Below are 14,185 nucleotides of genomic sequence, written 5' to 3' on the forward strand. Positions count from 1 at the left end.
GCAATTCAAAGTACCCGGTAACCTTCACATCCCATCTGTTTTATTGTTCTTTCAAACTAATTCTAAATCATTATCGTGATGCTTCCAAACCTTAGCAATAATTATTAACTTGCCTTCATTGACACAGAGGGTCTTAACCTATTTTGGGCCATTCACAGAACTAATCTTTGAGGTCTGAGCTATTGCTATTACACAGCTGTATTCTATAAGCAACTTTTTTTTCATCAAGACTATTCTTAAAATTGAGCACTATTCAGGTTATAGACATTCTGAAATATTAGTAGAGCAATAAAACATGTATAATAATTCTAAAATACTACACTGATATATCTAGGGAATGGTTATTGTAGTTTGCAGTTTATTGCTCTTTAGTTTAAAACTACTTTTATTACTGTGTAAGGAGGATCAACAGGTGATTTTGAAATGCCACATAGACATGATGTTTAATAAAAAGCAGCAGTTAGAAAATGCTGAAGGATGAACTTTAAGATATATCCATATGTTGGCCTTTAACAAAGCATTGGTTTCTTCCCTTGTTTCTTTGCATCCCTGCTTTTCCTACCCATTTCTGAAACCACACAGTTCCACCATGAACTTTTTTGTTCAAAGAGAACCGGACAGGAATGCACCAGACTCTATTCTTAGTGGGTTATTGTAACTCCTTTTATTGACTGGGATGGTCACTGAGCATTGGAAACTTTACAATCCCTTTGCTGGTATATATGTATTCTTAGTATTTGTGGCTTTGGAAGCAAAATAGACCTAGTTTTGAACCCTGTGCTTAGCATGTGACAGTTAAAACACTACCAACTAGACCGTGGGGCTGGTATTGTATTCCTACAGAATGCAAAAGTTGACTTTTTACTTGAGGTTGTGTTCTGTCTTTGAACTCCCTCTTTGGCTGTTCAAGTTTAATAAAAATTAAATATTTAGTTGCATGGTTCTCAATGACTTATTAAAGGCCCAAAACAAATTTTATGAAAATTTACCCATTTGGGCCTGCAAAAACAGAAAAATACAGCTGGTTATTCCCATGCGGAAGCAAAGGAAGACTGTAAAATCTTCCTTAAATGACCTATTTTTCTTGTTGGTCTGGTCTTGTAAGTATTTGCATAGTTTTTTTCCACTCTCCCTCTCCCCCCCCCCTTTTTTTATTTAAGATTACTTTGGCTCTTCTAATTTATTGGTGCAAGTAAGAATTCTTAACAGTCTGTTCACACATGTGCCTGAATACAAGTTCCACAGTTACTTATAGCTTATGTAAACTATAAACAATTTTTCTATTATTTTAGGACCTAAGTTATTGGATTTCACTTACCATCCCAATTTAGAGCATAAGTGTAAAAAGGATATTCTAATTGGTAAAATAAAGAATTCTGAAGATAAATCATGGAAAAAAATACGCCCAAGACCAACAAAAACTCAGTATGTAGGACCATATTATATATGTAAAGGTATGTTTTAAATATAGAAGTTACATAGTTTTTACTGAATTAACAAGGAAATTTAACTAGTTTGAATGCAAAATTAATTGCAAGGTTTTAATTCCTATACTGAATATAAAGTAATGCATGTACATTTTTGTTATAAAATGTAGAATGAAGCTCTATTGTTTTTGCTGATTAACAAAAACAGTTTATAGGTATTTTTAATATTTCCACAGGGATTTAAGTGAAACCCCATCATAAAAACTAATGTGATTATTTAGTTCATATTCTACCTCTAATTATAATTGTTTATTTAAAAAACATGAAAATGTATCTGGCTATTTCCAAATAGAGCCAACTCTAGTATCCTTGTGACTTGGAGGTTCTGGACACTTAAGTAAAAGTAAGCATTGCTTCATAGATTCTTGGTATGAACTTCTGCTTACAACTTCAGGGAGCTGATTAGTTTGATCAGATATTGTGCACAAATTAACATTTTGTACTCCTACCTACAGAGAAGAGAGTGGATGTCTGTGAAAATATTTTTCTGTTTTTTTGGCTTGAAATACAGAAGGGAAGCTGGAGGCTGTGAGGATAATTGGGGTACACATGCAAGCTCTAATGGACACTCCATATCTTCTGAGGGGCCCTAAATGTAGTAAAGTTGTTGTCCGGCTATACTGAAAGGAGGACAGGAGACTTTTTTGATATGGATTTAATCGGGCCGCAACTTTTATTAGATGTCTAGGACTACCTGGCAGATAAAAGTGTACAATGCAGGCAACTCCATGTTTATTCAAATTACCTGGGGTTTCTGGGTAGTTTCATCCTGGTTCCCCAGCCAATCCACTGCTTGGACCTTGCCATTCACCCCTGCTTGTAGGAGAGTTAAGGTGGGCTTTAAGAAAGGGGGTTGGCTCCCTGCCCTACCAATCATAGGAGTCCCCAACTCCCCTGTTCCGTTCCTTTAACCAGCACCTCCTTTTAAGTCCTTTACCAGGCCATTTAGCTGGTCACTGGATGCCTTCCCTGTGGAGTATCTGCACTGGACATCCACCCCACACTTACTAAATGAGTTGCAACATACAGCCTAACCACCTTTTCTCCTGATCTCCCCCCCCCCCCCCCCCGGTTGGGGAACGTGGGAAAAAAACCATCTCATTCCACTGAAGTCAATAAGGGGTTGAGGGAAAAATTCCTTCCCAGCCCCCCTAAAAAGGAGCAATTAGCGCAATGCCCCCAGCAGGTCCTAACCCAGCCTGATATTCGCACCTTTCGGGGTGGGAGGGTGGGTGCTGCCTTGCCTGCTGGGTGGAGAAAGGGCTTCCCACGCCGAGGGCTTGCACATTTAAAGCCTTCTGTCCCTAACACTCCCTGGGGGTGAGTCAGCACCACAAAGCTGATGACTACTCACCTTTTTGCAGCAGTTTCTGACCTCCTGCCTCGCCACCATAAAGCACTGCTTAAGCCTGGACAGTGTTCCCCCTGCTTAAAGGTGCGGTGTGGTCATTCAAAATGAAGTTTGGGAGAGAGGAGTAAGACCAAAATACTAGATTAATTAATCACAGAGGTGGCTTTTCATCAGACTTTCTGAAATGCAGAGTTAAGATCTAGTGATGATAAATGTGGTGGTGTAAAAGCAATGTCAAATTTAACTTTTATTTCATGTCATCTTAGATGTTGCTGCTGAAGAAGAGTGTAGGTATCCAGGCCACTGCACGTTTGCGTATTGCCAGGAGGAGATAGACGTGTGGACTCTAGAGCGCAAAGGAGCCTTTAGTCGAGAAGCTCTCTTTGGAGGAAATGGGAAGATCAACTTTACAGTATCCCAACTCCTTCAAGAACACCACGGACTATTTATGTTTCTTTGTGAGGTGCTTCTTTAAAGGCATATTTGACTGCTTGTTTCCTAAAGATATGAAACAATTTTAAACAGTTTTTCATTTAACAGCTTTGCTAGATAGTAGGGTGAACTGCTTACGAAATGATTTGGTGCATGACTAACTTGTAAGCATTGAGGTGCATGTTGGATAATAGTTTGCACAGTCTACATCCCTAGTAGAATTTTTAAGGTGATTTCATACATGAAACATATATTCAACTTTTCTTTAATCCCTTGTTTTTGTATTTCAGAAATGCTTTGATCACAAACCTAGAATAATAAGCAAAAGGAACAAGGATAATTCTTCTTCTTGTTCTCACCCTGCCATGCATGACTTTGAAGATAACAAGTATGTCTGTCTGAAATATACTCAATATAAGTTTCAAATTAAAAGTACAGTAGAACCTCAGTTACGAAGTTGTTTGTAACTCTGAAATGATCGTAACTCTGAGCAAAACATGATGTTTTTTTCAAAAGTTTACAAGTGAACATTGACTAAATACAGCTTTGAATCTTTACTATGTGGAAGAAAAATGCTGCTTTTAACCATCGTAATTTAAATGAAACAAGCACAAACAGTTTCCTTACCTTTTCAAATCTTTCTTTTAAAACTTGCCTTTTATTTTTTTAGTAGCTTATGTTACAATAATACTGTACTGTATTTTTCTTTTTTTGTCTCTGCTGCTGCCCAGTTGCATACTTCTGGTTTCAAACGGTGTGTGTGGTTGACTGGTCACTTCATAATATTGGTGTTTGCAACTCTCAGGTTCTACTGTAGCAGAGGTTTCAAAGCATTTTAAATTCTAATTTTCATTCCACAACTGCAGATTGGCTTTCTCCTCTTAGTTGCTAGCAGTCTGGTAGTTTTGCTTCGGTACTAGTAGTAACAATATAGGCTTTTTAGCCAACAAACTTTAAAAACATAAATTTTGCCTGACAGCATCTTTGTGCTATAGGTATTGCCTTTATCTTACAGGTGGGAACCTGAGGCAAAAGGTTCTATTACCAACAAATAGCTTGCTTTGAATTAATGCATTTGTTGCATTTTCTTGTCTAAATATAGTCCTACATCATTAATTATAAAAGTGATAACTTCTTTCTCAATGCTGAAGAAAACCAGTGATGTTGATCAGCTACTCCCATCTGTTTGAAACCATTAACCATCAGTGCCCCTTACTAAGGGCTTCTGTACCTGGCAAGCTGCATTGGTTTACTAAAGGTGTGACTTTAAACTGATATAGTTAAACCTTTACAAACCCCTCTTATGTCAGTTACAGTATGATGTTTTTTTAGCTTAAACCTGTTTCTAATAGACTTAAACTAAACCAAAATAAGTTACTCTTAAACTAAAATAAGATTATCCAGATAAGGGTTTGCATCAGTTTAATTAAACTGGTGCAAGTTTGTATGAGGATAAGGTTTGAAAGCTTATCTAGCTTCATTATTTTCTGAGGTAAACTGTAAGTTTAAAAAAACAAAAGATCCCACAGAGCTCTTTATGTGATTTTATGTATGTATGAAAGTTACAGCTATTTGGACTACAATGAGAGCACTATTAAATATATGGGGACTCTACCGTCAGTAGGAATTAAATTTACACTGTTTGTAGTGTTTCTCGTTCTAAGTAAAGGAAACACTGCAAATATGAGAGTAAGGTAAATACTGTGAAGTCAGTCCATTTTTTTTAATTTAAGCCTACAAATAGTTATTGGTAAACTTCAGGTTGTGCAGGTGGGAATATTTACTTGGCAGTGGGATGTCATGTCTTTGCCTTTGGAAACAATGGGTATTGTTGGGTCCAGTATTGTTCTGCAGTAGGCAGTATTAGATTTGATAACAGACAGCACTGATTTCTGAGACATTTCTATTCCCCCCCCCCACCCCGCTTGCCCTGCAAATGGTTAATTTAGACCCTAATTCTGTAATCTGCAGACTCTGTTCCTGTTCAGAGTTCCATTGCTTACAGTGGGGCTTCACCTGGTCTTAAGCATCTACCTGCATCAATGGGCTTGCAGGAACAGGACTTGAGTTTGGAGAGCAATTTATTCAAATTTCTTCAACTGAACTTAAAAAATACCTGTAGTATAAAATTACTGAGTGGGGGTGTTTCCAGTGGAGTCCTGCAGTGATCAGTTCTTGGCTCAATGCCAGTCAGTATTTTTTCTGTGATCTGCAAGAAAATTGCTGGTAAAACTTTTAGATGAAACACAGGTTGGTGAGGTAGTAAATAAAGGCTTGCGTGTAGTGAAATTTAAAGTTAATTTCTTCCAGTTATCAAAGAGCAGGTTAAGAGAGCTATTGTGGTCTAGATGCACCAATACAGGGAAAAGATTTCTGATATTGTAGAGGACTCTAATTTAGCAGACTAAGTGGCTGGATGTTGAAGCTAGACTAAATGAAAATGGAAATAAGATGCAAATTTTTAAATGAGGGTAAATAAGCTTCTTGGTACATTTTGTGCTTGTAGTATCTACCACAGTGGTCTATAATTGGGAGGGCTTCAGGGAGCTACTGCAGTGCAAATCAGTAACCATTGGAACAGCTTTCCTAGTAACGTGATGGGTTCTTCATCACTTGGAGACTTTAAGGGCGTGCTTACAAGGAGCAGCAATGAGGGCTATGGGGGTGTTTTTTGTAAAGTGCATTAATGTGTTGTGCACTAACTGGTCTCTGTAGACCCTGTTAAAATGCACTAAACTTTTAGTTCATGCCAACAGCTTTGAAACAATACTATGTTAAAGCACACCCGGGAACTGTTAGCCTATGCCAGTAGGGTCTACATGGACCAGTTAGTGTGCAACATGCTAATGTGCTTTAGAAATCACCTCCCGCTCCCCAACAGTGCACATTACTGCTATCTATAGGCAAGCCCAACGTAATTTCTGCTTAAGCTAGAGTCATGTAAGCTTGATACAAGGGTTACTAGGGTAAAATCCTGTGGCCTGTGTTTTATGCATGAAGTTGGACTAGATGACCTTCATGGTCTCTTCTGGCTTTAAAAATCTGTTCTTGACAAATGCCTCCCTTGGCTGTACATAATCTACTCCCTGACTTCAGTAGGAGTTGTGTGTACACATACCTCAGAGGAAGGAGAGTAGGTGTCTATGTAATTCCATGTTAGTTTCCATGACAGTAGAATCCAGGAGCACAAAGGGCTCTGAATACTGCCTATTTGTTATTTTAAAGCTCAAATTTACATGCTCATATATAAACTCATATTTTCCAAAGTTTTAATAATTAATTCCTTAAGTGGAAAGACCTCATAGTCACAGAGAGAATTCACTTGTAAACATTAAACAAACAGCAGTAATCTAGGATTACTCTGCCTAGCAGTATATTAAAAGATACTTTAAAGAGCTGTCAAAATTAAAATAAAATATGAAGTGGAAAGAATGGTAACATTGCATGCTTTCCATATGCACAAGGAAGGTCAGTAACTTTACAGAAAGCTTAAAATATTGATTTTCTTTTCAAAAACAGGTGCCTTGTCCACATTTTGCGAGAAACTACAGTAAAGTATTCCAAAATCCGTTCGTTTCATGCTCAGTGTCAGCTAGACCTGTGCAGGCATGAGGTCCGTTATGGCTGTTTAAGAGAAGATGAGTGTTTTTATGCACACAGTCTTGTAGAACTCAAAGTTTGGATAATGCAGAATGAGACAGGTATGTTTGGATTTAAATATTACCCCCTACCCCCAGTGCAAAAAGATAAAAGAAATGCAATTCCTTAACCCATTTGTCAGTGTCTTCTACTTACAACCTTCTGTAGTCTTCTGTATATCTAATAAACCATTGGTCAGTTTTACTAGTTAGTGGGTATTGAGTAAGACTGCTAGACGCACATAAAATTAGGAAACTTTTTAGCTTTAACTCAAAACTAATAGTTTCTTAATCATGGAATCGTAGGACTGGAAGGGACCTCGAGAGGTCATTTAATCCAGGGATTCTCAACCTTTTTCTTGCTGAGGCCCCCCCTTCAACACACTATTTAAAAACTTCAGGGCCACTTGGGACTTGGGTGCAGGAGGGACCCTTGTGCTTAGGCATAGTTTGACTTCTATTTTGTGGGGGCAAGGGCTGGCAGGGTTCAGGACAGCTCCCCACAGTGGGATCCAGGGAGGGAGTACCACCTCCACCTCACCTCAGTAGGCCATCCAGCCTGTCTGGGTTGTGGGAGCCCTCAACTAAAAATAGAACTCAAAGTGGGGACTCAGTTCAAAAAGTTCTGAAAACCGTTCAGGATGAGGGCAGGGAATGGCAAGGGACTGTGTGCAGTGAGTAGTTCAGGGTGCAGGGAGGGGGTAGCTAGAGGCTGTGTGCTGGCAGGGGAGTAGCTCAGGGTGCAGATGGGGTAGCTAGGGGCTGTGTCAGGCGGGGGAGGGGTAGTTCAGGGTGCAGGCAGAGGGTAAGCTAGGGGCAGGGTGCAGGCAGGGGGTAGCTAAGGATTGTGTGCCAGGAAGGCTCCTCCTGCAGTGGCTGCTCCCCGAGGGCTCTGCCAACCCCAAAAGCCAGGTCCCCTCATCCGGGCAGCTCTTACCAGCTGCGTGAGCAGTCAAAAGGGGCTGGGAGCTGAAGAGCAGTAGTAACCCTGGGCACCAACAGCAGATGGGAGAATGCCTCGGCTGCCCACTTCATGGTACCACCAGCCAGAGGAGCAGCTGCCCTGCACTGCCTGGCTCTGGCTTTCCCACCTACAGCTTGACCAGAGGGATGGGCCTGGGGGAGAGGAGGAGGTAAAGGGGTGGAGCTGTCCCCAGACTGCCCCACTATATATAAGGCACTGCAGTTTGGGGGAGGAGGGGCGAACCCTTGTCTGTCATCGTGGTAGTCTCCTCCGCCACCCGCCCCGGCGCAACTCTGCCTGTGGGCTCAGGGCTTCTGCTTGTGAGGAGCGCCAGGACTCGAAGAGTGAGGGAAATGCTGGGGCTGCTGGCTTCAGCCCCGCGCCGCTCCCAGCTTCAGCCCCCTGGTGAATGCTGGGACTTGGGGCACGGGGTTTCAGCCACAGGGCCCCACGGACTTACCTGAAAGGGCTTGTGGACTCTCCGTTGAGAACCACTGATCTAGTCCAGTCTCCTGCACTGATGGCAAGACTCAGTATTATCTATACCATCCCTGGGGTGTTTGAGGTGTTTTAGCTTTAGGTCTCAGAAATGTGTTCTTGTTTTAGTTTTATTACAAAATTGCTTTGACTAGAAATTGAGATATTTACTTTGAAGGCAAAGGAGAATGTTTCTGCTGAGTGTTAAAGACCTTGATCAGGCTTATCTTTTTGTTACAGGTCTGTGAGCCAGTTTTTTGAATTTTTTACTTGTCCAGAGTCTTTGTTCCTCTAGCTCTAAAATGGCTTAATGTTGCTACAAAATTTCCTTATTGTTAAATCTCCTGTCTTCAGGGAAGCACCCCAGTCTGGAATGGGCTGCTTCTCTTTGCCTCATTGTGGTGGTCAACTTTTTTGGTATGGTTTTGGTGGTCCCTCCAACCAACTTGCAGTGGACCTCAGCTACTCTCTCTACCTTGCTGTGTGAGGGAGCACTGCTTTAAATATTAGTTGGGTTGATCATCATGGGTGGCGATGATGCCCAGAAAAAGGGCAGTGTGGGCAATGTGGAGATAATATGGTGTCCCATAGTTGGTCCCCTTTTTGCCCAGACTGTCACTCTGAACGTGCTCCTTCCTTGGAGAAGGAGCATCAGGTCAGCTTCACTCTGTCTGGAAGTGTATCGGCCAACTTAGGATGACCCCAGGCCAAGAAAAGTTTCAGAGGAGGACAGTTATGTGGAAGTATACAGAATCCTCCCAGTTCTCTGTTGCTCTAGCCCATTTATCTCTACTTGGCCTTTGAGGATTCCTTCTTGTGGAAAGAAGGACAGCTGCTCTCCCTTCCTTTCCTGCCTCCCAAAATGTCGAGGTTCAAGGGTAGCTGCTATTTCCTCTTAACCCCATAAACCTCTTATTAAAAGGGTTAGGCCATCCCCCAAACATGAGTGTACATGTGAGTGCTTCTTTCCTACACATGTCCAGACATAGTCAAGGCTCAACTTCTCATCTTCTAGAAGGCAAGTTGATAACTTATAGACTCTGAGTGTTGGAGGACCCTAAAGAAGGGGAATGCTCAACTGAGTGGGAAGCCCCTTCCTGCCCCTGCTACAAATCCAGGCACAGACCTATTTTTCTTTTCAAGGACTCTGAAAGTCTGATAGAGTTGATGTCTTTAGTCTTCAGCCTCTCCATGGACGTTGTGGAAAAGAAACCTTGGTGAGGCTTTAATGATATGGAAAGGTGTGCAGTAAAAGTTCGTATCTCTGTGGTCACTGAGATTATTAAAGAGCCTGAGAGAAAAGTGGTTGCAAGAATGGCTATCATTAAAGGCAATGTGACAGTCTTTTACATCTTGCAAGATGCATAGGCAGGTTTTGGGGGGTGGGGGGGGTCTCTCGCCTGAGTAACACTGATCTGTACATGAGAAGGGGTTTTTATAGGAGCCTTGTGAACATAAACTGGAGTCTCATTTTTTGAAAAATGAGCTGGTTTTCAAGCGGATTGTAGCTAGCTTGCCTGTGGTCATTTGCACAAAGCCCTTAGGCATCTGGCTCCAGGATTTGAAAACAGGCTCTTAGGAAGATGGAAACTTAGGCAATACTTTGGTCCATCTGTGAATATATTTGTGTTATGTAGACAGTGTAGGATTTTAGGATGTCCTTAACTGGTTTTAAGTGCTTGTTTTTTGTAAATGTTGTGGTAGGTAACACCACTGTCTCTTTGGCAACCTTAGCTGTTTTTTGGAGGGATTCAGTAGCACTTGAACATGTATATGAATAAAACTTCCAAATTGTCTAAGACCTTTGTTTTCTCCTCTGCAGGTATGTCACATGATACTATTGCTCAAGAATCAAAGAAATATTGGCAGAATGTGGAAGCAAATGCACATGGAGCACAGGTATTTCCACTCATCTTTCTGAGGAAGCAAATTTATGTGGGACTAGCGTGATTGATCGGTGACGTACTGGTTTTGATGTCAATGTTTATAACACGATTTAACTGTTAGTTTATATCACAAAATGGTTGTCCCAAGCATATGCCCCAAATGATTTCCTCTTCTTTCCCCCTGCATGTTTTATTTAAAAAAAAATTAAGCTTTCTGGATACTTCAGATATTCTTATTTTTCCTAATCCCAGATTTCTCATTATACATGTGCAGTTACTTTTTCCCCCCTTTGCTTATTTTGTCATAAGCAGAATATAAACCTTCAAAAATGCATTCTTTCAAATTTTCTTCAGCTGAGGACCTAGCATAAATCCTTTTCTAGTAGTTTATTTTGTTTATACAGCACATAGTATGTCCATTGCCAGAACGTCTGGGTGCATTTATACAATCTAAACAAAATTAACTAACAATCTGTCATTAAGAGAAATTTCTAGTTTTTTAAGATTTAAAATCTAGGTCTTTTTTGATGTATTTATAAGCTCTCTAGTTTTTAACACATCTAGAAACATTTTAGAACCCTTTCTTATCTTCAGGGGTACTTAATGATTTATGTATGAGATTTCTCTGCAGATGCAAATCACTTTTTTTTTTTTTTTTAATTTAAGGTTCTTGGCAATCAAATGAAGCATGGATCTCTAAATTTGAAAATGAAGTTTGTGTGTGCCCAGTGCTGGAGAAATGGTCAAGTTAGTGAGCCAGACAAAAACAAAAAATACTGTAGTGCAAAAGCAAGACACCCGTGAGTAACAGATAACTTCAAATGCATAATGTCTCTCAGTAAACCATTTTGTAAAATCTTCTGAGTGATCTGTATAGGAATTCAGACTATTAAAAGGGATGCAAAAAAGCAAGTGCAGTTGAAGTAGAACTTGGGCTGAAAGGCTGAAGACTTTAAAGGGTGTTAATAATCAAGAATAAAAAATGCATGTTACACACTTCAGTTGGCAGTTTATACTGACTTTTTTTTTTTCTTTAACTCACAACCATGATGGGTGTTTGAGACTTTAAATAAATTGTATTAAAACATATGGTTTTGGGGCTCTTTAGGTCCAATCATTGTCTTTACTGTTGACAAATAGTACAGTATGTAGATGTATTCTATATATTTGAATGCTTCCATATTCCTTAGATGGACCAAAGATCGTCGTGTGGTGCTGGTGATGTCTAATGAGCGTAAGAAGTGGATGACCATTCGTCCTCTTCCCACGAAGAAACAAGTGCCTTCGCAGTTTGATGTATTTGTTTATCTAAAATGATCTTTTTAATTAAGACACTTAAGTCACTGGAAAATACTAGTAAAGGGCCTGATTTCTGCAGCCACTGTGTGTGAAATGTCTGTTGAAATCAGTGGGAGTCACTGGAGCAACTGCAGAGCCAGATGCTAGGAAGGACTGAGCTCATTTTTTATTGCTGAAGCTCCTCCAAGTCCGTGAAACTTCAGTAATAAAAGTATAGAAGGTATTTAATATAAAGTATTAAGTAATCTCATTAAAATCATATTAATATAGTTCTCATAAAACCCTAATCAAAAGAGTGCATAATATTTTGAGGGTGAGACACGCTCCATACAATATTGGAAGAGACCTGGAATTTCATTTCTTCTTGTGCAGTTCTCAAGATGAGTTTGCAAAATCCTGTTTCCTGGGTTCTGACAACTCATTACTTCAAAAAGGCTCTGTTTTCAAAGAGCATTGTGTGATTTTTATTACAGTGAATGAGAGGCATCAAGCTAATAACGTAATGCATAAATTTAACCTTATATTTTTGGAGTACTATCAGAAATAAATTTGAATTCCTGCATAATAGAAATACAGCACAGACCTAAAATGCTATATTCTAATCATGGTGTGATTTCTAAGTCATAACTGTCTACATCCAACCTATGTTTTCTGCTAGCTTTGCAGACTGATGAGCCCTTCCGTAGCTAGTGCTTCATAAGATTAAGACTAGATAAGATCAATGTGTTACGGGCTGCATGCAGTATTACCTGTATGGCCCTGAGGATGTCACATGGGCTGCAGCTGTGTGCTGATTGGGTCACAAGTGGCCTGTGGGCTAGAAATTGAGAACCACTGCTCTGACAGCTTATTTGGAAGGCAACTATTTATTTGAGTTATAGTAATAGTAGTAACTTGTCTGCTTATCAGAATGTTAATGCGCCTGAAGCAAAGCTACAAAAATCTTTTATCACCCATTATAACTTAACATATGCCTAAAGGATATTTTTTTTAATTCTTATTTAGTTGTGCAATCATATTGCTTCAGGCAAGAAATGTCAATATGTTGGAAACTGCTCCTTTGCTCACAGTCCTGAGGAGAGAGAGATGTGGACCTATATGAAAGAGAATAGTAGTAAGTAAAAAATGTGTGAGGTTATTAAACACATGGTTTTTTTTCTCTTTTTTCCATCTCTCTCCTACAATAAGTACCTCTCAATCTTCCATAGGCAATCTGGTGGGTAGATTTTTCTTCAAGTAAACCCAGCCTGCCTCTCATGATACAAAATTAGTGTCTAATACATAGTAACATCATTTTAATATAGGTTTATATACATACCAGATGACTCATTATGTAACTGAAATTAGTAATTACTGTCACTGCAGTTTTTACCTTTGAAGATTATTGATGAGTAAGTAGAAGAGTTGGTTGAATGCAAAAACACCATTCTCAACCATTTATGAGAGCACCAGATTCCTGTTCAGATCAGCTGTATCTGTATTTATCTTTTTTGCAAATTGGGTTTTGTTTGTATATTAGGGGGCTGGCTGTCTGCAAAAATACCTGTGTTTACATGTAAACAAGAGTATTCACTATTCATTCTTGGGTTTAAAATTTGTTGTCCAATCAGGGAGGTTATTAAGGAGAAATAATACCATGTGACAGATCGCAAAGAACAAAGATTGAATAACTGAAGTGATACTAACATTGGTTTGCAAATGAGGAGACAAGATAAATATCGTATTTGTAATGCATTTCACTAGGTCTAATAACAGGCTTAATGATAAAATCACAGATCAGCATAATGGGGCCCAATTGCAATTGGGGCCTTTGGGTGATAGCTAATATAAATATTTGCTACTCATCAGGGTGGATAAAAAATCAATGATTTTTTTATTTAAATTGGATTTTTTTTATAAAATGCTTTTTGAGGAAAAAAATCTAATCTAAAGATACATTATAGCTCAAAGATATATCTCATCATGGAATAGGGATTATAAATTCTAATTCTATAGTATGAGACAATATAATCATGTAATGTTTAAGAAAAATTTTGTTAGTGAGTTCCAATAGTTCATGGATTAGGGAACCAATTTTATGGGGTTCTGCAGGCTTCTGTATAGATTATTTAGGTTAATCTTTCTATCTACTCAATGGGACTCAGTGCTCAGTCTATAAGATACCATCAGAGATGCTTAGTTTTGCTGTTCTCAAACTGTGGATTTGTTTCTCCAGAGGTAACAAGCTTGTTAACAGCAAAAATGTTTTTAAATAAATTAATAGACCTCAACTCTATTGTCCCTCTGCGAATTTGTGTACACAGAGTCAATCCCTTACCTCTCTCTAAAAGTGCAAATTTTCAAAAAATTCAATGAATAGAAGATTGTTGGGGGCGGAATAGATCTGGACAAGGAGAAGCAGTCTGGAGATAAATGTGAGAAGCAAGGGACATATGCTTGTTTTGTTAAGATATTATATGTTTGCTGTTGAAGAAAAAAAATCCAGAATACTTAATGTTGTTGATTTAGTTAAATAAAACAATTTAAATGTCTGTCTGGTGGTGGTCTCCTCCTAATACAGCATGGCAAGAAAATCTTCCAAATATTAATGATTAACCTGTTGAATTGGAGATAGTTCACCTCCCAGTGACTTCATAAATATCTGCTTCAAT

The 14,185-nt window shown here is 39.2% G+C and overlaps 1 protein-coding gene across 4 annotated transcripts in view; it reads left to right on the plus strand.

The window, feature by feature from the left end:
• The window catches only part of ZC3H7A (zinc finger CCCH-type containing 7A), a 47,333-nt gene that overhangs the window by 29,851 nt on the left and 3,297 nt on the right, over window positions 1–14,185 (plus strand). For 3 of the 4 annotated variants that reach the window (XM_073362411.2, XM_073362412.2, XM_073362414.2), the window contains 8 exons: window positions 1,293–1,454; window positions 3,105–3,301; window positions 3,561–3,658; window positions 6,790–6,971; window positions 10,172–10,248; window positions 10,902–11,035; window positions 11,426–11,531; window positions 12,540–12,648. In XM_073362411.2, coding sequence (XP_073218512.2) covers window positions 1,293–1,454; window positions 3,105–3,301; window positions 3,561–3,658; window positions 6,790–6,971; window positions 10,172–10,248; window positions 10,902–11,035; window positions 11,426–11,531; window positions 12,540–12,648 — 1,065 coding nt within the window. The remainder of the gene's footprint in view (window positions 1–1,292; window positions 1,455–3,104; window positions 3,302–3,560; window positions 3,659–6,789; window positions 6,972–10,171; window positions 10,249–10,901; window positions 11,036–11,425; window positions 11,532–12,539; window positions 12,649–14,185) is intronic. The other variant, XM_073362413.2, reaches the window with a different exon arrangement.

The sequence above is a fragment of the Lepidochelys kempii genome, chromosome 10 (assembly GCF_965140285.1).
Source record: "Lepidochelys kempii isolate rLepKem1 chromosome 10, rLepKem1.hap1, whole genome shotgun sequence".
Taxonomy (NCBI): Eukaryota; Metazoa; Chordata; order Testudines; family Cheloniidae; genus Lepidochelys; species Lepidochelys kempii.